The sequence below is a fragment of the Cryptomeria japonica genome, chromosome 3, assembly GCF_030272615.1.
Source record: "Cryptomeria japonica chromosome 3, Sugi_1.0, whole genome shotgun sequence".
In the NCBI taxonomy this organism is placed as follows: domain Eukaryota; kingdom Viridiplantae; phylum Streptophyta; class Pinopsida; order Cupressales; family Cupressaceae; genus Cryptomeria; species Cryptomeria japonica.
Window position 1 is genome coordinate 398,021,134 of NC_081407.1, and position 26,001 is coordinate 398,047,134.

Sequence of the window (26,001 nt, forward strand, 5' to 3'; positions counted from 1 at the left end):
GAGGAGGTCAGATGTGTTACCTCCACCAGCAAAAAGGACAGGTAGGGGGATAGGGGGTACCCCTTCAAAAGTACCCCTACAAATGGGGATTCCTACGCATGTGGAGGATGCACAGATTAGATCGATGCAGTCGTTAGTGCAGCATTTGCAGACACAGATGTTGGCGCATCAACGTCAGATTACACAGCTGACCACAGAGCGAGATACTGCTTTGGAGCGGTTGGGTCAAGCCGAGGCTTGAGTAGAGGTTTTGGAGAGAGTGGCAGTAGGTGGCCCGATGAGAGACACCTTGAGAGAGCTGGCTTTGAGAGCCAAGGAGGCAGAGTATTATAGGAGACATTACGAGGATGCGATGCCCAGGGAGCACCGAGTTTCACTCACTCAAGATCCAGTCGATCCCGAGAGACAGGGTCGAGGACAGCGAGCAGAGGCGTGACAGGGCTTCATAGTTAGGATCCACCAGATCCAGGTGCTGGGACATTTGCAGTGAGACCATCGCCTTCAGGAGATAGTCATACCTGAGAGACGTTGTCTCCATTGTTTTTTTTATCATTGTATTGTACTTGGCATAGACATGACATATTTTGTATATTGATCATTTGTCGAGATATATGTGACATCATTTTCTTTGATCTTTATGTGATGTGTTATGGATGATGTGTTCTATATACTTTTATTGATTCTATGATGATGCAATGCTTAGATAGATGTATGTGATGCGATATTTAATGAATATGATGTAATAATGCATGATGTTGTGAGATATATCTTGAAAATGAGATGTATGATATGATATGTTATGAGATGTATCTTGAAAATGAGATGTATGATATGATATGTTGTGAGATGTATCTTGAAAATGAGATGTATGATATGATATGTTGTGAGACGTATCTTGAAAATGAGATGTATGATATGATATGCAACTAATGTATCTTGAAAATGAGATGTATGATATAATATGCTGTGAGATGTATCTTGAAAATGCGATGTATGATACGATATGAAACTAATTGTAAAATGATATGCAATCTATTGTAAAATGATATGCAACTAATTGTTTTTGAGCATCCTCATTTTGCATTTGTCATCCCGGTATAGCCACATGTTATTTGCTTTCTATATATGTATCATCATTGAGCACTAATTTGTTTTGGATATGTTGAAAATTTATACAAGCATAATGGTATAATTGAACCATAATGACCCGAGAAAAATTTACATGATGTTTGATTTTGCAAGATAGCACAAGCGTCAAGGTATAATTGAACCAGGACGACCTGAGTGCAGATTGCGTATAAACAGACAAGATTAAACCATTTGTATGCATAAAGTGGAATCATGTCTTCAGTGATGTGAATCACGTCTCAAGACAAGTATTTACACAGTACAAATGATCACCTCACAGACAGAAAACTAAGAAAATATTGGAGTTTCCCGATGTTCTCTAGCTTTGAAGCATTGTGGAGAAAAATTCAAAAAATCCAATAATTCAAAAAGTTCAAGTGCAAAATAGTCAAAAATTTATGCAAGATGTAACATTTGATACTTTAGAAAATCATCCATCGTATTTTGTGAATCCTGTTAAGCGATCAATGTTTTACTTCATGATTGTGTAAGTTTTGGTTGCTAGATATGATGTTCTCAGTTTGCTTCTAGTTTTGACAGCTTGAACGTGCTGCAAGTTTTGACGAATATTGCCCCTAGATAAGTGTACCTCTCGATGTGGATATTTACAGTGATTACCAAGCCATGGTGAGATATGGTGAAGGAATATGCGGATAAACCAGGATAGTGGCTACGCTAAGTATGTCCTGAATGGATATTTGTGATAAAAATATTGGGCGATGGCCGATAGTGTTGTACTTTGGATATAATGATATGGATATAGATAGAGGAGTTGTCCTCTCGCGATAGCGCCTATTGCCAGGTTTTCACCAGTTGCTTTTATTGTACCCTTTTATTTGCTTTTTCTTGATTTTTTTTGTTTTTTTTAAATTGACTGTTTCGTGCATTAGACTTCTCAAGTGTAGTATTTCTTTAGATGGATGTTGTTAGTTGGTTCGTCTAGCACATCTCCTTCTGAAGTTGTTAGCTGATAAGCGCCTGATCCATAGGCTGATATAATGACATAGGAACCTAACTAGTTAGGTTCAAATTTCCCTTTCTTTTCCCGATCTTGCTGATTTCTAGGATTTTCCTTGAGTACTAGGTCACCAATTTTAAAAACTAGAGGAATGACCTTGTGGTTGTAGCTTTTGCACATGTGTTGCTAATATGCTTTGAGATGAGTGTAAGCACGCTAGCGTCTTTCATCTAATAGTTCAAGTTCTTGCAATCGGTTAACTTGGTACTCTTCATTTGGGATTAAGCCTTTCAGAGAGACTCTGAGAGATGGAATTTCTACCTCCAAGGGTAAAATAGCTTCCGATCCATATACCAATGAATATGGTGTAGCTCCTGTAGGTGTGCGGATGCTAGTTCTATATGCCCAAAGTGCTAGATTGAGTTGTACATGCCAATCTTTGCTTGCATCATTCACTATTTTCTTTAGGATTTTCAATATTGTCTTGTTGGATGCTTCTGCTTGACCATTCCCCTGTGGGTAGTACGGTGTAGAGAAACGATGTTGTATTTTGAATTTTTCACATAGTTCTCGTACATCTTGGTTTTTGAAAGGTCGTCCATTATCTGTGATGATGGAACTCGGAATACCATATCTGCATATCAGATAATTAAGGATAAAAGAGGCAATTTGTTTCCCAGTCACCGTGGTCATGGGGACTGCTTCTATCCACTCGGTAAAGTATTTTGTTGTAGTTATAATGAACCTGTGTCCATTTGAAGATAAAGGATGAATTTTGCCGACCAAGTCCAGTCCCCATTGACAAAAGGGTCAGGATGTCATGAATGGTTGCAGTTCCTGTGCTAGTGCATGTATAAGATTGCCATGGATCTGGCATTTAGGACACTTCTTTGCAAAGTGATAAGAGTCTTTTTCCATTGTCGGCCAATAATATCCCATTCTCAGAAGCTTTTTAGCAAGAGTAGTACCACTTGAATGTGTGCCACAGATACCTTCATGAAGCTCGTGTAAAGCGGAGTCGGATTCATTACGATTAAGGCAACGAAGAAGAGTACCATCTAGACCTCGATAGTACAAAGTATCAACAGTAAGGGTATAATGGGCAGCTTGCTGGATAAAGTTACGTTTTTGGTTTCGGGATAGGTCAATGGGTAGGATGTTGTTCTTAAGATAGTCGTATATCAATCCATATAAAGGAGAATCCGAACCGGTCAAGGCATAGATAACATGGGATTCAGAGTGGTCATAGGCTAGGGAGAACAATTGCTCTACCAAAAACTTGTAACGACTCTGTTGCTCTAAAATTTGCAGTAGTGAAGCGATAGTAGCCATTGCATCGGCTGCTTTGTTGTCCAACCTTGGTATTTGCTCGAAGGTGATGTGTACAAAATATTGCTTGAAGTCATCCACCATTTGCTTGTAAGGTATCAGCTTGTCGTCCTTTGTCTGATAGTCATTGTTGATTTGATTGACGACTAGTTGTGAGTCTCTGTAAACCTTTAACTCTGTGATTCTCCATTCTACGGCCATTTTGATGCCTATAACCAATGCCTCATATTCAGCCACATTATTTGTGCATGGAAACATAAGCCTATATGATCTTGGTATAGTGTGTCCTTCAGGAGTGATGAACAAAATGCCAGCACCCGAGCCATGTTGCATGTAGGATCCATCAAAATATAGGGTCCATTGTTTGGTAGAAATAGCAAGAACGTCCCTATCCAGAAATTCGATCTCCATAGTTTGTTTTCCAGGTAGTGGTGCTTCAGCCAGCTGATCTGCAATTGCTTGTCCTTTGATAGCTCTTCGTTATGTGTAGTGGATATCAAATTCACTGAGAATCATGACCCATTTAGCCAATCGGCCTGTAAGAGTTGCCTTGCTAAGTAGATATTTGAGAGGATCAATTTTTGCAACTAGCTTAATTGTGTGTGCTAGCATATAATTTCGGAACTTTTGAGAGGCGAATACTACTGTTAGACAAGCCTTCTCAATGAATGTATAGTTTAATTCATATCCGTTCAATGTCCTGCTGATGTAGTATATAGCTCTTTCCTTGCCTTGTTGATCTTCTTGTGCCAATAATGCCCCCAGTGATATATCTGTCATTGAAATGTATAGAATGAGTGGCTTTCCTGCTATTGGTGGGACTAGAACTAGTGGGTTCATTAGATACTGTTTGATTTGATAGAAAGATTCTGCACATTTGGTTTCCCATCTGAATGGTACATTTTTATGTAGCAAATGATTAAATGAGAGACTTTATCTGCTAGTTGGGCGATGAATCGTCTGATTAATTGGAGTCGTCCTTGTAGAGATCTGAGCTGACTGATATTATTTGGTGGTGGCATCTTCATAATGGCTTGTACCTTTGTTGGATCCACTTCAATACCCTTATCTGAAACTATGTACCCTAGTAACTTGCCTGATGTAACCCCGAAGACACACTTCTTAGGGTTGAGCCTGACTTGGAATTTCTCCAATCGATCAAAAATCTTTTTTAAGATGCTTAGGTGTTCTGCTCTGGTGAAGGATTTAGCTAGTAAATCTTCCACATAGTCTTCCATGAAAGTATGCATCATGTCATGAAAGATCGTCATCATTGCGGGTTGATAAGTAGCTCCTGCATTCTTTAAGCCAAAAGGCATAACATTCCAACAATACACTCCCCAAGGATAGGTAAACGTTGTTCTATCTTGATCTTCCGGGGCTATCTTGATTTGATTATAGCCTGAAAAACCATCCATTAGGGATAGCATTGCATGTCCTGCTATGAGGTCTACAATTATATCGATATTGGGCAAAGGAAAGTTGTCCTTTGGACGGGCTTTGTTGGCATTTCTAAAATCAGTGCATATTCTGATACTACCATCTGGTTTTGATATTGGCACGATGTTGGAAATCCATTTAGCATAGTCGATAGGTCAAATGAATCCGACATCTAGTAGTTTCTTTAGTTCAGCTTTGACCATGAGTGCCACATGTGGATTCATCTTTCGCAGTTTTTGCTTAACTGGCTTAGCTCCTGGAGTAATGGACAAGTTGTGCATGATTAATTGTGGATCAATCTCGGGCATATCTGCATATGACCAAGCAAAGTTGATTTTTTTTTCTTTAAATTTTTTTATAAATTCTAATCTTTCTTCCTCTGTCAGAGATTCTACCAGGTGTATATTTTTGGTTGCTTTTGTAGTACCAATGTTGATTGATTGAGTGGGCTAGATCAATATGGGTGATCGCTCATGATAATGCTCCGGAAGAGTGTCAAGTCTCCCATCTTTAGGTGCCTTAAAAAGGTTTTCACCTTCAGATGCGTCCTTTATTTTTACTTTTTTGTGATCCATAGCTGCCATTAACTGGTTTTCAACAATAGATTCTTTATTTGGTTCATTTTTGTGACAGAGAGACTTGGCACTCCCTGGATTGTAGACGTCGTTACTTTGTTTGTTGGTAGAGTTTGTTTCCGGGTTAATGGTACATAAGTAATAGATAATGGATTCATCATTTGGGAAAATTGGTATAGCATGTATTTCAGGTTTTTCCCAGTCTATGAGGTCAGGAAAGACAAGTGGTAAGGAGTCGTTTGGTGGATCAAGTTCTGCTGTTGTAAGTGTCAGGATGGAGGTATCTTCGTGATTGGTCTGGGTGTTAAAGAAGTTGAGGATTTCGTCGAGGTCTTCAATGGTATTATCTTCCATATAGACTTGTTCATAATAACGCTGCTCATTTTCCTTGGCGTCATAGATATTTTGTGGACCAAATTCAAGTGGTCTATATTCTGTGTTGCGTGCTTCTTGAGAAATGGGTGTATGACTGCTATTTTCAACAACATCTTCAGTAATATTAGAACAGCTGCCCCATTCATATTCATTGGAATCAGTCTCAAAGGTAGTATCCTAGATTTTATCAATGTTGTGGACTGGTATGTTATAGGGTGAGAACAGGGCTTTGATGATTGATACAAGTCTGATAGTTTTCTCTGATTCTGTGTCAGATCTTGCTTCTACCTTTTGTATTTGTTCATATACTGTCCCTCCTTGGGGAGGAATAATGTTATCAGGAGGTGATTTTGTTTTGTTGGATATTGGTTATGGAATATGATCTACTTCTCTAGATGTTGTCTTCTTTTGAATGATGGGCTCCTCTTGATGTTGCTTCCTTTCTTGATGTTCATGTTCCTTACAGATTGTCTCTGCTGACTCAAATAGTGCTTCTTATCAGGATTCTTCTTTGTACTTCTTTTTTGCTTTCCACTGAGGTTTTTGATATTTGCATGGTGTCCTTCTTGGTAGTAGAGTGAGTTCAAATCCCAATCATGTTTTGTCTCTACTGAACTGTGAATGAAGCTCTATTGGTTTTGTGACGCCTTCTTTACGCTTTCCGATAGGTTCTTTGCCATTATATCCCATTTGTTGCATGATTAAGTAGCCCTTTCCATATAGGTGTGTTGGTATAACTACTTCCATAGCATCTGCTATGTTATCTTCTTCTTCATCCTTGTATAACCAGCTAAGGATGTCCTTTTCCTCTAATTCATGTGCTAGAGTGCCGAGTTGGATGAATGTACCATCAAACTTGGTGATGGGCTGAGTTGCTTGATGTGTTGATGCGGTAGGTAATCCATGAGATCTAGGTGATGTTGGTAAGTTAGCTTGCTTGATGTGTTGATGAGGTAGGTAATCCATGAGATCTAGGTGATGTTGGTAAGTTAGCCAAACACATGGGTTCCAAAGAGTATTCCCCCATGCCTTGTTCTTTGATTTTCATTTTCTGCTTGAAATCTCTAGGTAATGATTTAGACTTTTCTTGTGGAATATTTGGTGCTGAGGAATTCTGTTTTTCTCTATTATGTGGAACCAAGCTGTCCTAGGCTGCCCCCATTGCATTACAATGTTGAAATGGATTGTGATCAGCTGATATAGAAACCTCCTGCCCATTATAGGGGAATTTGACACACTGGTGATACGTAGAAGGCACTGCTTGCATTTCATGTATCCAGGGTCGACCTAATAAGATATTGTATGTGAGGTCTATGTCTAAGACCCGACACATAGTATCTCTTTGTATTGGTCCGACCTGAATCGACAACACCACTGTTCCTTTAGAGGATCTTTCTTCATCATCATATGCCTTTATAGTAATCTTTTTGCGTGGATCAATAGACTCCTCCGAGAAGCCTAATGCACGAATAAGTTTTAAGGTACATATATTAAGTCCAGCTCCTCCATCTATTAATACTCGTTTTACTCGGTGTTTATAGACTATGACTTCAATATGGAGAGGAGTATTATGTGGATGACTCAATGAGATATTATCATGCTCAGAAAAAGTGAGATTATGAGGCCCTATCATACGAGCGACCATGGCTTGGAATTTGTCAACATCTAGATCTTGAGGTACATTTGTTTCTAATAGTGCTTGTTCCAATATGTCTTTGTGTTTTGGCGAAAGTTTCAGCAACTCCAGTATAGATATTTGAGCAGGAGTTTTGCGCAGTTGGCTGACTAGATCATATTGAACTTTGGGTACAATGTTTGTTGTTGACGTATGTCCCTTCAAGACATATTTTTGAGCTCTAGTTATTACGTTGACAAATTTATGATCATGTTGATCTCGGATTGTGATGACGTTTACTTGATTGTCTACAACAGATATATGATTGATGGTGTTATTGTAGATGTGATTGATACGAGCCCCACGTGTATCATTTGAGGTTGAAGCTCCATCTTTGTTGTAGTTTGGAAGAGGATTCTTAAAGGCTCCATGGTCACCATTTGTCTTGAGACCATCCACCGTTAAATCACCTCTATCAACCATGTCCTGGACAATGTTTTTCAGTCTCATGCAATCATTTGTTTGATGACCTTTGTTGCGATGAAAATAACAAAAGTGTGAGTCATTCCACCAAGGTGGTTTGATTTGTGGTTCATAGTTGCTGATTGCTGGTAAAGAGATAATTTTGTTTTCCAGGAGTTCTCTGAATGCTGACTCCAGTGATTGTCCCAATGGTGTGTAGACATGTTTTTGAAAATTGTTGGTGTTACCTCGTGAATTGTTATTAGGCCCTCGATTTGTGTGATTGTTTTGAGCATTGTTGGTGTTGTTGGTGTTGGATTGACCTTGATTGGTATTCGGTGCGTAAGTGTTAGTGTCTAGGTTAGCACCTTTGGGATTCTTTATAGCTTGAGGATTTCCTGATAATGAGAGCACGAGCTGCTTAGATTTTGGATCATGTGATTAATTGCCTCCTTCGATTCCATTGTTTTTGTTTCTAGTCCAGAATCTGGATTTGTCCAAGTTATTGTTGTTTTGGTTATTGTAATTTGATGAACTTGTTCCTTCTTTGAATAATTTTAGCGTTCCTTTCTTGACACATGCTTCTTCTACTTGATGTCATTTTCAATCAATTTAGCGAAAGATGGTATGTGTATACACATAAAAATGGTCTGAAGATAGTTAATTAAATACGCAGTTATTTGATTAATTCCCCTTCCCAATTAATTGAATTCACAAGCAATTTAATTAATTTCTTTATTCATCTACTAGTAAATAAATCTAAATGATTTATTTATATAGTTTATCTCACATTCCCCATTGATTAATTAATTCTCAATTAATTAATGTCTCCCCATACTAATCAATTCTTCTAATCCCTAATTAAGATTAACAAACTCAAGTTTGTTGAGATTAATTACCCATTTTCCAATTATTTGAATTTCTAAATTCAAATGAGCACATGGCTCCTAACTTTAACCACCTAACCTAACCATCCCCTAACCTAACCCATTCAATCTAATCTTGGGTCTAACTAACCCTATCCTATCTTGCACATTCTAACCTCCTCATCCTAACCTCTCATGGTGTGGATATTCTCTCATTGAGACACATGGCACTTTTGCCACATGTCTCCTCCCTTGGACACTTGCCCTCTCATGAGCAAGGCTCCTTGACACTTGTCACCATAGAGATGACAAGTGTCCCTTCCTCCAACCTCTTCTCCAACTTTCTCAATCTTGGCCCTTGATATCTTCAGATCAAATCTAGACCGTCGATTCCTGCCACCTCAGCTTTGGCCTTGGAATTCCTATAAATACCCCTCATTTTGGACCAATAGGCAGATCCCATCTCATATCAATTTATGCATTGTTACTATAGGCAGATCCGATCTCATTTCATCTTATGCATTGTTACTATAGGCACATCCCATCTCATATCAATTTAGGCATCATTACTATAGGCAATTTGCATTTCAATTATCTAGTAATTAGCTTTGGATTTATCATAGCATGTTCATCTAGGTTCTTAAATAATGCATTACATATCATCTCCATAGTCAATCATGATCAATTAGCTACTCAACTCTTGAGTTGTCACTTTGGAGGTCATTGCTCCGCTGAGAGCCCATCAATCCAAAACCTTCAAGGTCCTCAAGAATAGAGGAAAATGGGACATTTCAAGGAAGGCTTATGGTTTGCATCTTTGATTTAGTTCTCAATTAAGCTTTCAATTATGTTTTTATTGTCTCATTATATGTGTATGCCTCTTATACTAACCACATTTTTAGCATCACATTAATTGGCGCCCACCGTGGGGCCTAGCCCCTTTGATCTTTAACAAGTTTGTGTGCAGGAAATTTCATTGACAGGTTGATTAGCTCTTTCGAAGTGCAGATTAGCTCTTTTGGGCTCCCGAATCGCGTTCTTGGCATCTTTTGTGGTGTTCTGGCACCTCAAATGGCGTTTTTGGGAGATTCCTCAACTCTATTTTTATGCTTTTCTGTACTTTAGAGCTTTCAGTCTGTACTTTAGCATTTTTGGTATGTATGGTGGCATTTTTGGTACATTTGGCAACGTTTTCAGTCTGTTTGACAGCGCTTTTGGTTTGCAGAACAACGTTTCTGGTTTGCAGAACATCTTTTCTGGTGTGCAGAGCAGCATTCTTGGCACATATGATGGCGTTCTTGGTCAATTTGGTGGCGTTTTCAGTTTTTTATTAATTTTGCAAATATTGTATGTTGCATTCCTCATTTCTGCTTTTGGACTGTCATTTTCCCGAACCTAATTTGCAGATTGTTGGTTTTGCAGGTACTTATTTCACTATGAAAGACCGGAGTCATAAACTATTTCACCGCCAAAGAATGCAAGATAAACTACTAACTTTGTTTGCAGCCATGGGATTTTGCACTTATATTTGTTAAATTAGGCACATAGACTAATTACAATGGAAATGAACAAACATGTCTTACGTGTCTTGATGATAGGCGAGTATGCTCTCACCTTTCTTAGGTGATCAGAAAGCTAGACTCATCCTTTGCTTTCAATTGCATATCTTTAGAGGGCCTGTCATAGTGGGAAAAAGTAATCACCCTGTGAGAACAACCCAAGTGAGTACAGTTGGACCTGAGCATTCCAACTCACTATAATAAATAGGTCTCTGATGATTAAAGTCTCAGAGAATGGGATTATTTGAGTTTTCTCTTTGAGATCTCTCATATCGGGCATTTTGTAGGGCCTCATGGTCTCAATCACGTTTACGTGACTACAGCTTGTTTCGGTACCTTGTCGGGCTATAGACCTCAATCATGCTTGCGTGACTTCAAGGGGTAATTTCAAACGGAATTCCTGACTAAGAAGTTTAAAAATAGAAGCTACCTGATTCACCTCCGAAAGGGTGATAATCTTTGTGCAAGAGAGATAGTAACTCTCCCAAGACACTTGTCATATCGTGCCCCCATTAGCATTTGGAGTCGGATAATACGGCGTTGAGAATCCATTGCGTGATGCTCAGCGGTCGTATTTTAATTAGCTATTGAGTGTGTACCTAAGTCAACAAGCAAAGGTTTTCATTCTCAGCCAATCTCCTTAGGGTAGACTGATTGATGTGTTTTTAATTGTTCAAAACCTTTGGGACAAAAATACAATCTGATTTCTATGTTTCTAAGTCAAGTTAAGATCTCATCCATTGAAATACAATAAAAATTGCAAACTCAAACCTCAAATTGTCAAATTTACAAGTTTCACAGCAGATTAGCTCTTTCAGTCCAAATGGTCGCACATACGGTCCAAACAGTCGCACATACGGTCCAAACAGTCACACCTACAGATTAGCTCTTTTGGTTCAAACAGTCGCACATACGGTCCAAACGGTCGCACATACGGTTCAAACAGTCACACCTATGGTCCAAATAGTCACACTTATAGATTAGCTCTTTCGGTCCAAACGGTCGCACATACAGTCCAAACGGTCGCACATACGGTTCAAACAGTCGCACCTACGGTCTAAATAGTCGCACCTACAAATTAGCTCTTTTGGTTCAAACAGTCGCACATACGGTCCAAACGGTCGCACATACGGTCCAAACAGTTGCACATACGGTCCAAACGGTCGCACATACGGTCCAAACAGTTGCACATACGGTCCAAACGGTCGCACATACGGTCCAAACAGTCCCACCTACGGTCTAAACAGTCACACCTATAGTCCAAACAGTCGCACCTACGGTCCAAACAGTCGCATTTTCAGTCCAACCATCATCTCTCTTGGTGTGAATGTTAACGTTCTCATTTTTCCACATAAACTCTCCAAGGTTGAGCACAATTAGATTTTTTGGTCTAAACAACAGAGTTCTTAGTCTAAACAATAGCTCTCTTGGTCTAAAGGTCAGCTCCTTTGGTCTAATCAACAACTCTTATGAGTTGCATATCAAATTGTTCATATTGTAACATTAAATCTCCTAATTTGTACTTGTTAGGTCTTAATACCCATTGTCTAAGTCTGAAAATCACAAAGTTGGATCAAAATTGCAATCTCCTAAGTTCAAATACTCAATTTGTTAAACCTACATATCATTATTTGAACTTTAGAGTCACTGTATTGCAGAACAGAGTTCCTGGTCTGTATGTTAGCATTTCTGATAAGTATAGTAGCGTTTTTGGTAAGTCTGTCAGAGTTTCTGGTCCAAACAACAACGTTTCTGGTCCAAACATCAGCGTTTTTGGTCCAAACATTAGCGTTTCTAGTACAAACAGCAGCGTTTCTGGTCCAAACAACAACATTTCTGGTCCAAACAACAGCGTTTCTGGTTATTATAGCAGCATTTCTGGTTTATCTACCAGCGTTTCTGGTCAGTATAGTAGCGTTTCTGGTAAGTTTGTCAGCGTTTCTGGTCAGTATAGCAGAGTTCCTGGTCATTTTGTCAGCATTTCCAGTAAACTGCATCAAAATTAGAAAACAAAAACAAGCCATTTCTCAAATAGTCAAACATAGAGCGTAGGTCATATTGTTGGGTCATTCAATCAGGTTATCTTCACACAAGACTCAAGAACAAGACACACAAAGGTCTCAAGTATTCACCTCAAACAAGTTAAAGATCAAACACCTTAAAGTGCAACATCACATTGTCTTTGATAAACTGATCGTTCAAACATAGTTTCTCATCAGGATCTATCATCCTTCAATCACGAAACTACAACACTTGATTAGAATAACCTCGTTCTTTATCATAGGATATATCATTCCTATTTGAACTTGGTCATATCAAAAATTTACAAAATTTGTACTCCAAAACTAAGATCGAAAAACTTGCAAACAAGCAAATACTTGAAAAAAAAATCATTTCCTCAACAATTGATCACTTATTGCGGCACATTAAGCAAGATTTAATCACAAAAACATTCAAAACACAATGCCCATTTTAATTAAAGCGCAAAGACATAAGATCGCTGAAATATTGGAAATACCTGAAGATCATAAAAACATGGCATACCAAAGCAAAAGACAAGAACACATAACAAGCCAACATATTAGAGAAATCAAACAAGTTCAGAACCAAAATCCAACCATGTCAAAACTTAACAGGGATTCAAATACATATCAAAAGAAAGGTGGCTCTTTTATGCAACTATTAAAAGGATCCTTAAAAGATTTGGATGAGAAAGATCAAAATCACGCACCTATATCTAGCAATGGTTCATCCCCCCATAAGCAAATTGACTCTCCAAAGGCATCTATTCTGACACTTCTTAAAAAAGTGCAAAAACCTTCCATAGCATCCTTACCAAACAATACACCCAAATATGATGTTCCCTGAGGGATATCCATAATGGCCATCAAACCTATTTCAGAGGATCCTATTCAAAGCCCATCTACTTCATATCCAAGTATTGATTCCTTACAACATCCCCATAGCGCTTCCTTGCAAATTGAAGTCCCCATTCATAAAACGCTAGTTAAACGTGTCCTAATAGATGGGGAAGCTAACTTAAACATTTGCTCATTGAGTCTTTTCCGTGCTCTAGGTTATTCAGAAGATGCAGTTGATCCCCTGAAAAAGATCAAAATCAAAGCACATAATGAAGAAGAGAAAGGAGTTGTGGTATTACCCATCAAAGTGGGACCTTTGCAGAAAGATACATCATGCCAAGTTCTAGACATGGAATTACCATACAACATACTCTTGGGAAAACCAAGGATACATGATATGCAAGCTATTCCATCAGCATGCCATCAGTACCTAAAGTTTCCCTACAATGGGGAGGAAATTACTATCTCAGTAGACTCAAATCCATTGCAGTGTTGGAGCAATCTGAAATCGGCTCAAGAGATCATTGTTTCACATAACAGAGAGAAAGCATATTCAAGGACACAATTCAAGGAACAATCATTTGCATCAATTCTATCAAGCATGGAAAAACAAATACAGCTAAAAGATCAAGGGAACAAAGAATATTCATTATCATGGAACAACAAACAAGAGCAACTTGAAATTGAAAGGGAAGAAGCAGATGTAGATGTTGATGTAGTTCACACGTATGCAGAACAAATGTTACGAACTAGCCTACTTGAATCAGAATCACATATGGCTGACATGGACTTAACCGAGGACGATCAGGATTTTCTTGTACAAGGTCATTCTGATGAGAGTATCGTCCTAGACATGGAAATACCTACTGAAAGCTCTGACATCTCTATCATGACTCCCAATATCTCTGAAACATATCAACCTAAAGATCCTTTATCCTTACGCTATCCTGAACCTATGGACTGGGAAAATGAAGGACATACTGACATTGATACCTTACCTAATGACCATGCCATATCCTTATATCTTAATGAAATCAAACCTACAACAACTTTCACCAGGGATTCCGCTAACGTATCTTCAAGTCAAGTGGGTGTCAAATCTCCTAGTCGCAAAAATGAAAATAAAGAAAACAATATCAGTTATAATGCTGAAAACCATTTATTGGCAACATTAGACCATGAAAAAGTAAAAATAAAGGATGCATCTATCGGTGAAAACCTCCTCGAGGCGCTGAAAGATGGGAGATTTGACACCTTACCTGTATACTATCAAGAGAAGTCATCTATCCTAATAGAACCAGCAATTATCATTGACACAATCGATCTACATCCAGCAACAATCTCTTTATTAGAACCAACAAGGAAAAGATATTTAAAATCCTTCAAAAGATGGCAAATCAATTTTACCTGGTCATATGCAGACATTCCAGGGTTCAATCCAGATCTTATAATACATCACCCAAATATCAGTCCAGGAGCAAACATCAATAATGAAACACAGCATGGATCAAGAGCAAACATCACTAATGGAACACAACATGGATCAAGAGCAGACATCAATAGAGGAACACAGCATGGATCAAGAGCAGACATCAATAGAGGAACAAAACATAAATCAGGAGCAGGCATTCTATTTATCAAAATGGCTACAAAATGGAACATTAAACAACTTCAAGTCTTTGGAGACTCTCAGCTTGTCATTAATCAAATCAATGATGACTATCAAACAAAAGATGAAAAGTTGACACCTTACAAAAAGATGGTGGATGACTTCAAGAAATATTTTGTTGAAATCACTTTTGAACAAATTCCAAGAAATGATAACAAAGCAGAAGATGCCATAGCAACACTTGCTTCTTTATTACAAACACAGGAAAATCAAGAGCATTATGAATTCCTGGTTGAAGAGTTGTCATACCCTTCTCATAATTGTCTGGATTCCCAAACCATCTGCCAACTTATTGGACATGATTCGTCCCGCTATGGCCAAAATTACACATACCTGAAAGATAACACCTTACCTCTTGACCTATCAAAGAACCAAAAGAGAAACTCTATTCGCCAATCCTCCCATTATACTCTCATCATGGATACCCTATTTAAACGAGGTCTAGACGGTACTCTCTTAAGATGTCTCGAACAAGAAGAATCTGAGAAGGCCTTAAATGAAGTCCATAACGGCATTTGTGGCACTCATTCAAGTGGTCTTACCCTTTTGAGAAAACTCATACGCTTGGGCTATTATTGGCCAACTATGGAACGAAACTCTTTTCAGATAGCCAGAATATGCAAACAATGTCAGATCCATGGAAACTTGATCCATGCACCAACACAAGAACTTCATGCTTTAGCAACATCTTGGCCTTTCTGCCAATGGGGACTTGACCTAGTACTAAAGGAAAATCCACGAAATCAGTCAGATCGAGAAAATAAAGGAAAATTTGAACCCAACTGGGTTAGGTCCATTTGTGGTCACAGCAGTATTTGGGTCAGGGGCATATCAGCTATCAACACAAGATGGAGATCAGCTCGAGGAACCCATCAATAGCATGCACCTGAAGAAGTTCTATGTCTAAAAAATAAAAATAAAAATAAAAACAATGAAAAAGCAGAAAAATAAAAAAAATAGTGAAAAATCCAAAAAAAATCAAAAACAATGAAAAATCAAAAAAATCCTAAAAAGTGAAAAAGCAGAAAATCCAAAAAAAATCAAATATGAGAAAAAGTGCAATAAAAACATATGGTGAAAACCTGGCAAACAGGCGCTATCTGTCGGCTAGCTCTGTCATCTATTGGTTTGCGCTTTCTTCCGCTTGCATTCATTTTCATCAGCGTTGTTCATATTCATCATAAAGCCTTTTGTATATATGCAGGCATCCTAGGTGATTTCTCGTCATGGTTTGGATCATTGAATATATCATAATAAGGCTTGTTTCTAGGCTGGGGGCAAAATCCTGAACCTGGCCGGGGGCAAAAAGTTTAGATCATTTTGAGCTTAATCAAACAAATAGAACAACAGTCAGACAACACTTGTCAAGTGAAAAACTGAGATACATCTAGCATTACACATAAGACCACATTGTTAACCATTAACTATCACATATCAATCTAAACATGAGAAAACACATATCAATGGATGACATATCTTGACTCATGAATTTAACACTTTGGCAATAATGGTTCAACTATTTTATTTGGATTTTCGCTATCATGATTTCTGAGTAACTCCGGGATGTCTTTGACTAGAGGAACAAGGAAGGAACATGATATTTTTCTTGTCTACTGTCTGTAAATTAATCATTAAAATGTGCAAAGTTGTCTAAGGAAATGATCATCAGAATATCATCGAAGACATTTCGGACTTGCATATAGAAATGGTTAATACTACCTGTTTTACGCAAACAACACTCTGGTCATCTTGGTTCAATTATACCTCGATGCTTGTGCTAACTTGCAATATCAAAACCCAGGAAAGTAGTGCTCGGGTCATCATGGTTCAATTATACCATTGATATTTGCACCCACTTCCCACATTTTAAAGGCTCAATGATGAAACAAAGCAATGACTTCATGACCGGTCCGATCACTGCATTGCATTTCATTTTTTGCATTTGCATTTAGCTTGCATTTCATTCTTGAATGGGATCACAAAAGCTCATCTTATCCAAGGCCAAATCTATCACAAGAATCATCAATGTATCATCATAGGTGTATACACAATCAGAACGAGGGCTCTCATCTCTCCAAATATTGTCGACCCAACGCAAATCTTACGCTACCCCCTCAAATATGAACCAACATCAGCATCTAAATCTTCTTGCAACAGGATATCAACAAAATGTCAGTTCTTTATCTCATCTGATCCATTCTATCATGTCTTATATAGGATGAATCCTTCCTGGAACCAAACATTTTGATCAAGTCTTATACAGGATATATCGTTCTTGAAACCAAACGCTTTGATCATCTTTGTCTTATACATGAGGTGTCATTCTTGAAACCAGACTAAATCTTGATCTTATCAATCTAATCAATCTTATCAATTCAATCAAGCTTTATCAATCATCACATCAAGAACCACATCAATGTGATTAAAGAACTCGCACTTTCATCAACCACAGTTGCAGGAATCATCCATTAGTTTATCGGGAAATCAATTTCGCAAAGATCCAAAAACTCCAAAGGTCAATTATCTCAATTGATCTCCCGAGGGGGCATCATCGTACCGCATGTCTATCAATCAATGTCTGGGGCATCATATCGAAGTTTATCATCTTAAACATCAAATCCACATCATATCAGCATCATATCATCTCAAACATTGAATCCGCATCATATCGAGATTTATCATCTCCAACATCGAATCCGCATCATATCGAGATTTATCATCTCCAACATTGAATCCGCATCATATCGAGATTTATCATCTCCAAATCAAATTAGTATCACATCGAAACTAAATCCGCATCAAATCAATATCGAATCTACATCCTATCAAAATCAATATCAGCAACATCATCAATCAAGCTTTCTTTGAACCAACGCGTCGTCACGCATCGCTTCAAAGAGGGGCAAAATGTATACACCTAAAAATGGTCTGAAGATAGTTAATTAAATACGCAGTTATTTGATTAATTCCCCTTCCCAATTAATTGAATTCACAAGCAATTTAATTAATTTCTTTATTCATCTACTAGTAAATAAATCTAAATGATTTATTTATATAGTTCATCTCACATCCCCCATTGATTAATTAATTCTCAATTAATTAATGTCTCCCCATACTAATCAATTCTTCTAATCCCTAATTAAGATTAACAAACTCAAGTTTGTTGAGATTAATTACCCATTTTCCAATTATTTGAATTTCTAAATTCAAATGAGCACATGGCTCCTAACTTTAACCACCTAACCTAACCATCCCCTAACCTAACCCATTCAATCTAATCTTGGGTCTAACTAACCCTATCCTATCTTGCACATTCTAACCTCCTCATCCTAACCTCTCATGGTGTGGATATTCTCTCATTGAGACACATGGCACTTTTGCCACATGTCTCCTCCCTTGGACACTTGCCCTCTCATGAGCAAGGCTCCTTGACACTTGTCACCATAGAGATGACAAGTGTCCCTTCCTCCAACCTCTTCTCCAACTTCCTCAATCTTGGCCCTTGATATCTTCAGATCAAATCTAGACCGTCGATTCCTGCCACCTCAGCTTTGGCCTTGGAATTCCTACAAATACCCCTCATTTTGGAGCAATAGGCAGATCCCATCTCATATCAATTTATGCATTGTTACTATAGGCAGATCCGATCTCATTTCATCTTATGCATTGTTACTATAGGCACATCCCATCTCATATCAATTTAGGCATCATTACTATAGGCAATTTGCATTTCAATTATCTAGTAATTAGCTTTGGATTTATCATAGCATGTTCATCTAGGTTCTTAAATCATGCATTTCATATCATCTCCATAGTCAATCATGATCAATTAGCTACTCAACTCTTGAGTTGTCACTTTGGAGGTCATTGCTCCGCTGAGAGCCCATCAATCCAACACCTTCAAGGTCCTCAAGAATAGAGGAAAATGGGACATTTCAAGGAAGGCTTATGGTTTGCATCTTTGATTTAGTTTTCAATTAAGCTTTCAATTATGTTTTTATTGTCTCATTATATGTGTATGCCTCTTATACTAACCACATTTTTAGCATCACAGTATGCATTGGAGTTTGAGCCTGTAACTCATCTCACCATTTAAGTTGTCGATGAAAATTTTCATTTTCTCCTTTTCAGAGATATCTCGGGGATATCTTGAAACTATACGTCGCCAACGTTGAAGGAATACCATGAATGTTTCATTGTTTTTCTGTTTGGTGTTACAGACGTCTAGCATGGTTATAACATGTTGAATGTTATAGGAATATTGAGTTATGAATTTGTTGACTGGTTCATCAAATGATCGGACAGGAGGTGTGATTTTGGATAACCATTCCATTGTTTGTCCCCTCAAGTTTCTTGGGAATAACCTTATCAAATAGGTGTCATCATGAGAAAATTCAAGACTCACTGTGCAGAATTATTGAACATGATCACGGGGATCGCTTTTCCCATCGTACTTGTCAAATTTGGGAACGTCTGAGTTTCGAGGAAAAGGCACCATGTTCAATCTTCGGTCAAACGGATAAGGACAAATTTCATTTAATGAATACCGTACTGTTGTCCCTTGTTGCATGTCTTGCATTTGTTGAGTAAGCGCAATCAAAGGCTCATTATTTTGTCAAGGGAAGCATTCTTCTCTTGCATTAATTCTAGGTTGAAATGGTGTATGGAATGGTATGTTTTGCTCGAGGATGTTTTGCTCTGGGATGTTTTGCTCTAGAATATCTTGCTCAGGGTCACGTGCGTCTTCCTCTCTTTGTCGTTCTTGATATTCGTAATGTTGTGATCTTGTTCAAAAAATGTATGTATCAAAGTCCTCCGGAATTTTAACTCCTTTGCTTGTGAGCATGAGCAGGTATTTTTCTTTGTCATTTTCCCTGATCCTTTCCACAAGTTTTTGAAATGAAGCACTTTCTTGACATTCTTGAAGAAGTTCTTCAGAAATTTCGGTATCCTCTAGATGCGGACCTTCGAAAGGATTAGATAACCTTCGATTCATACTAGATTCAGTTTGTGCTTCGCTTTGTTTGTTTTGTTGAGAGCGAGTGACAATTGGCATTTTAGAAATATTCGAGGGTTAGTGGTGGTAACCTTGGGAAGTTATAGGTGATGCACTTGTCAGGAAAGAATGTTGGATTGATCTTTCCTCCATGATTTATGAGTTGACTGAACGCGGATTTTTGACAGAATGCTCTAGTCTTCAAAGGTTCCTTGTCAAATTCATTTGATTTGTTCTGAATATAGAGTCGTACATGATGAAGGAATGTTCGATGAGATTTGAAGAGTTGACGATTGATGTATAAAAATTTATTTCTTTTGGCAAATTTCGAAGAACTTGGTTGTTGTTTCTTCAACTTAGTATTACGATAAATATTCTTTCTTCTCAGAATATGAAGATTAGTCATGCACAAGCGATCAATGGTTTCCTTTGAGTTGTCTTGGATTCAATTTATCTTATTTTGGAAACTCAAGTTTTACTTTATCAAAGTGAAGGTTTAGATGCCCCCTCACGACAAAGTGTGTCAAATGATATGGATAAAGTCTCCCGATATAGAAACTTGATTTGACAACTTAGAGTTTTAAACAAGTGTGTTTTGGGATAAAATTCGTGAGATAAACAAGACTTATTTGCCACTTGTGATGATGTTTCCTGATTTTGATAGGATAGATATGTTTATCGTGCGACCAGTTTTAGATGTTTGGACAACTTTTGTTTGATAAGAAACTTGCTTTAGAAATAGCTTTTGATACTCTATTTTTGGTATTTTGATTTAACGAGGTTTAGGCTGATGAAAGGAAGTTTCTGAAAATGTTTTCAAATTTTCTAATTTGACCACTGTTTTGCCTCCTGTTTTTCTGGTTTTGACCATGCGCTGAGACAGAGACCCTATGCGCTACAAAATGTTCTTAAAGCGCTAAGAAAAAGACCACACGCACTATGCTGCCCCGTTCTATACGCTAACTGTTACTAATAGTTAATTTGTTTCAACTTTGGCTTCAAAAGATCATGCGCTAATATGAGTCGCTGACGCGCTACTGTTTATACTCTACGCACTAAAGGTTGACTTCCACGCGCTAAGTTGATGCTTCTACACGCTAAACTGTTTTCAGGACGCACTAGCTGCTTACTGTTGATTTTAAATTTCGGTGAAGTGCTACTGTTAAGACTTCACGCGCTAAGGATAAGGCTTGATGTGCTAAAGTATGATTGCCACGCGCTAAGATGTTGTTCTTACGCGCTAAACTGCCCTGACTTGATTGTTTTCTACAATTTTTGGAGTTTTGCCTTGAGTTTTTAATGCTGATAGATGATTTTCTGAAGTAACCAATGAAAGCATGACACCAAAGAGACAACCATTTTGTCTAAACTAAACAATAAGTGTATGTTCTGCGAGGATGTGTTCAAATCCCCAATGTTTCAACAGGTGTAGATACAACATGCATTTCAAACAAACTCTTTATTCAAAGGTCATAAGCAATATCATAGCCCACTAGTCTCGATACTCCGTCATTTTCTGAAGTAACCAATGAAAGCATGGCACCAAAGAGACAACCATTTTGTCTAATCTAAACAATAAGTGTATGTTCTGCGAGGATGTGTTCAAATCCTCAATGTTTCAACAGGTGTAGATACAACATGCATTTCAAACAAACTCTTTATTCAAAGGTCATAAGCAATATCATAGCCCACTAGTCTCGATACTCCGTCAGCTCAAACAGTCGTGTCACCCCCTAGAGGGCGCCCATTTTTTTGCCTTTTGCCAGAAATTAACTCAAAGTGAATTGCTTCACAATTGAGTAGTTATTTTGGGAGATATATGGTGAGTGATCTTGGGGGTGGATTCTTCCCCACCTTTGCACTATGATATTAAAAATGTCTGGTTACTGACTCGGCTCAAAGTTTCTATGCTAAGGTTCGTAATCAAGCTTCATGTTCGATCGTCAGTGATAAACTCCCTCAGGAGGCTTCCCAACCTTTGGAGCAAAGGCTTTACGTATCTCAAGGATACCGGGGGAAGGCTAATCACTGTGTGCAACCATTGAAAAAGACTTTCGTCACTTTCCACTTTTGATTATAGTGGGTTGGAACACTTGGCTTCAAAGTTGTTTCCCACTTAGGTTGTTCTCTTCACACCGACCAAAAATGGCTTTAAGAGTTTTTCAACCCCTCGGGAAGGCAGGCCTGCTAAAGGATTTAAATGTTGTATGACTGAAAGCGTAAGAGTAGTCTGGCTTTTTGATCACCCAGTTAAAGGGAGAGAATATACCTTCTACTTTCGAGACAAGGCAAACATGTTCTTTTTACCTTTCAAGTAAATGATTTTCTAAGATTTATATGGAGATGTTGCTCCAAGAAAACATGGTGTTCCTTTTATTTCCTTCAAAACAATGATTTTCTAATTTAAGAAAAGAACCGGGTCAACAAAGCAAAACTTCGATGTTTGGTCAACAAAAGAAATCGATCCAAATTGTGAACAAAAATTTAAAGTGTGGTTCTTTTTCCTTGCAAAAAATTAAAATTGACCCTTTTATGCACCAAAGGATGGTGAGGTTCTTTTTAGTCCTTGTTTGCAAAAATAAAAGATTGTTTTGTTCCTTTTAAAGCCCAAAGTGAAAATTTTCTCTCCTAGAAAAAGATTGTTTTTGTGGTTCTTTTTATAGCCCAAAATAAGGTGAGTTCAATTTTATCCAACAAGAATTAAAAAGACACTAAATTTTAACTAACTTAACTAACTTAGTAAAAATTTAAACTGCTTGTAATTCTACCAATAAAATTAAGTTCCACCTGCAAGAAATTGTTAAAATCCTGCAAAATATCAATCAAACAGTTAGAAAAAAAAATCTTGGATTTTGTGGACTTCTACAAGTCTAAATTTAAGTTCGGTTACAATTTTATTTTTGTTTTCCTTCTGTGATGCGCTACAGAACAGACTATACGCGCTACAAGATGACTGTGATGCGCTATCGGACAGACCCGATGCGTTAAGCTGTTTTCCAGATGCACTGCTCTGTTTTTCTTCCGCGCCGAGACCTATAGGAAAAAATTAGTGAGGATGATGCACTAAGCTAAGGACTTCACATGCTAGAGTATAAACCCCACGCGCTAAACAATGTACGGGATGCGCTAGAATGTTAACCAGATGCGCCAAGTAATGTTCCCCACGCGCTGATTCCTGTTTCCCGCGTACCTACAAAAGTGTTTATTTTTTAAAACCGATTTAATTGATGGGGTATAGCCCCACGGTGGGCGCCGGAAATGTATGCGGGAAAAGTGGGTCAATGAAACTTAAAATGCGAAAACTAAAGCCCAAAGAGACTTGTCCACACACCCACGAGACTTCTTCGTGCAAGTTATGGAGTCATGAAGGATGACTCAACTTCCCAAGGTTGGTTCCATGGTTCTCTATCTTACAAGTTCCCTCAAACCAATACCTTTGCTCTCGGATCACTGAGCAAAGTGGTTTAGAGATGACAAATGCAAGAACGAGGGATGCTTTTGATTGATTTTGACATGAGATTGCATCCTATCTATGCATGATTCTATAAATGCAATAAAATAGATTATAAGATGACAAGATTAGTAGTAATACTATCCTAACATGATATACTAATTATATGATTTAAGCTAATGATAAAGGAAGTAGTCTAAAATATTTATTAGATTAATTCCTATTGCAAAGAGAGACTAGATGTGCTAAAATTGAGCATACGTGTGATACTAAGAGCTTGCATATATCATTTAGGAGAAAAGAGAGCTCTATTTATAGCAAAAATAGGGCAATGGATGGCCAAGATTGAAAGAGTTGATCAAGGGTCAAGTTTGAAAGTTGATCAATCCATGTTCACAATTTTCACCAATGAAATGGTGACAATTGTCAACATAAGGTTGGTTGAGAGGAGATGTAAGAAGCATTAAATGCCTCAGAAGACCTCATGGTTACCTTAGGAGGTAAGAGTTAAGGTTAGGTTAAGGTTATCCATTGGATAAAGCTTTTACCCAAGGGGTAAACTCTTGTGCAAAGGATAAAGGAATAACTATGGTCAAAGCAATAAATGCTTGATGAGACCCTGGAGTTAGATGGAGGTTAAGTTAGTCAAAAAGTCTCTAACCATACCACTAAGGGTTAGTTAACCATTAATGGTTTTAAGACTTTGGGGACAAACAAGTTGGCTTGTTGATTCAACAAGTTGGCTTGTTGAATGGATAAAAGCTTTAATGCCTTTTGGAGACTTTACTCCAAATTTGAGAAGTGACCTTCTCAAATTTAAGGAAAAGGGATAATACATGGGTTTAGAGTTAATTGATTAGGATTAGATGAATTCTAGAAGAAAGTAGGAACAGGGTTTAGTATGCAAGTGGGAGATGTAGGATTTTGCAAGTGGATGAGGAAAATAGAATTTAATTAAAATAAAGTTAATTTATTTTAATTTGGTTGCAAATTGGGAAATTGAATAAATTAGATTTATTCAATTTGGGGTAAACTATTTAATTAAATGTGAATTTAATTAGAAGTGGAGAGAAAAGATTTAATTGAATAAAATGATTTATCCCATTAAATGATAAAAACGGGTTCTAGTGAATTTAACTAAATAAATTGAATAATTTACTTAATAAAATAGAGGAATGTGGGTGATTTATTTAAATAGAGGAATGAACATAAAGTATTCATTTAGGAATATGGTCATTTTTATATGTCTACAGTAGGAGAATGCAAGTGGATGAAATATTTTTAAATAAATATTGATTTATTTAAAAAGGGGATTTGATTTTTAAATAAATGTTAAATTTATTTAAATAGGAAGAAGGGGATGAATTAAATTTATTTATTTATGCTTAGGATTAGCGGGTGATTCGAGCTCATATGGTGGTGTGTCTTAGATTCTCTGAGGCATTGTGTTGGTAATAATGACTTCTATGGTGTTCGATTTTTTGCATTATCTTGCAGTCATTAGCTCATTATGTGTTGTGGTGTGGGCATTGTGGTTGTTCGACTAGGGTTTGGGTTATGAGTGGGGGTTGGTTGTGCTGGCTTCATCATTTCTTAGTCACTCGATGTCATGTTTGTTCATATTCTTTTGCGAGCTGCTCGTTTCATGATTGGGGGTGATGTGCGAGGGGGATGTGTATCTTCTTCATGATTATGCTTCATCACTGGTTGATTATCATCTGGTGAGCTCCTGCATTTTCTGTTCATTTTCTTGGCTTACTTTTCTTGTGAGCCGCCTTTTCATGATTTGGAGGGCTAATCATGTTTTCGATGTCTCTTCATTGTCTTAGCTTCTTCTATTTATATTTATGGATGCTCGTAGTTCTAGTATTCATTTTTTTCTTTTGCATTTGTTTTTACTAACACAAAATGCTCTGTTTTCTTTGGAGAGTAGTTAAAATTGGTGGTTGGTGGATGTTTTTGAGGAATTGGAAAATGCAGATAGATTGGTGTTTCAGATGGTTTCTCATCCTATTGCTATTTCTTTAGTTGTGGCTTTGGATTACCTTATGACTCGATCTTATTCTGCTTCCTCGGGGTCTTCAACATCCCTCTCTTCTTCTTATCTGGATTGTTATATGTTTGCTCACCACTTTTGTTCTGGCAGGTTCACTTATCATAGGTTCTTTTCTGGTTGTGAGTTTCATTCTAATCAGAGGATTGGAAACATGTGTTGCTTAGACAGGATGGTTTCAGTTTTGGTTGATCTGGGTTAAAGGCACTTGTTCTATTTTGATAAGTTATCTTTTGTATGCTGGTTAAGGCAGCTTCCTTTATATCTAATGTGGATGGCTATGTAACTGGGAGGGTTTTCTTGGGGAGCCTATGGGCTTTTGTAATGGTTAGATAGGCTTATGTTTTCTTGAGCAATACTGAAGGGTTTTCTTACTGGTTCTTTCCCTTCAGTGCTCTTTGAACCAGACACATGTAAAAAACAAAATTATTAATATAATTTCAGTGGCTCATCCACTTTTATCAACAAACAAACAAAAAAAACTGGACTATAGTTAGTAATTAAATAAATTGATTAAATTTATTTAACTTAGAATAGAAGAATAGGCTAAGGTGAATTAATTAAATGTTAATTTAATTAATAATAGAAGAATATTTAGTCATTAAATAAATATTTAATATTCATTTAATTAATAGACAAATTTATGTGTCTACACTTTGTATAG

The 26,001-nt window shown here is 37.5% G+C and overlaps 1 protein-coding gene across 1 annotated transcript; it reads left to right on the forward strand.

Moving 5' to 3' along the window:
* The first annotated feature begins 352 nt into the window (after positions 1 to 352).
* LOC131874215 (uncharacterized) lies at positions 353 to 25,504 on the forward strand. The gene is made up of 3 exons (XM_059217482.1): positions 353 to 432; positions 11,950 to 12,209; positions 25,431 to 25,504. Exons 1-3 carry the CDS (start codon positions 353 to 355, stop codon positions 25,502 to 25,504), a joined length of 414 nt encoding a protein of 137 aa, XP_059073465.1.
* The last annotated feature ends 497 nt before the right edge of the window (positions 25,505 to 26,001 follow it).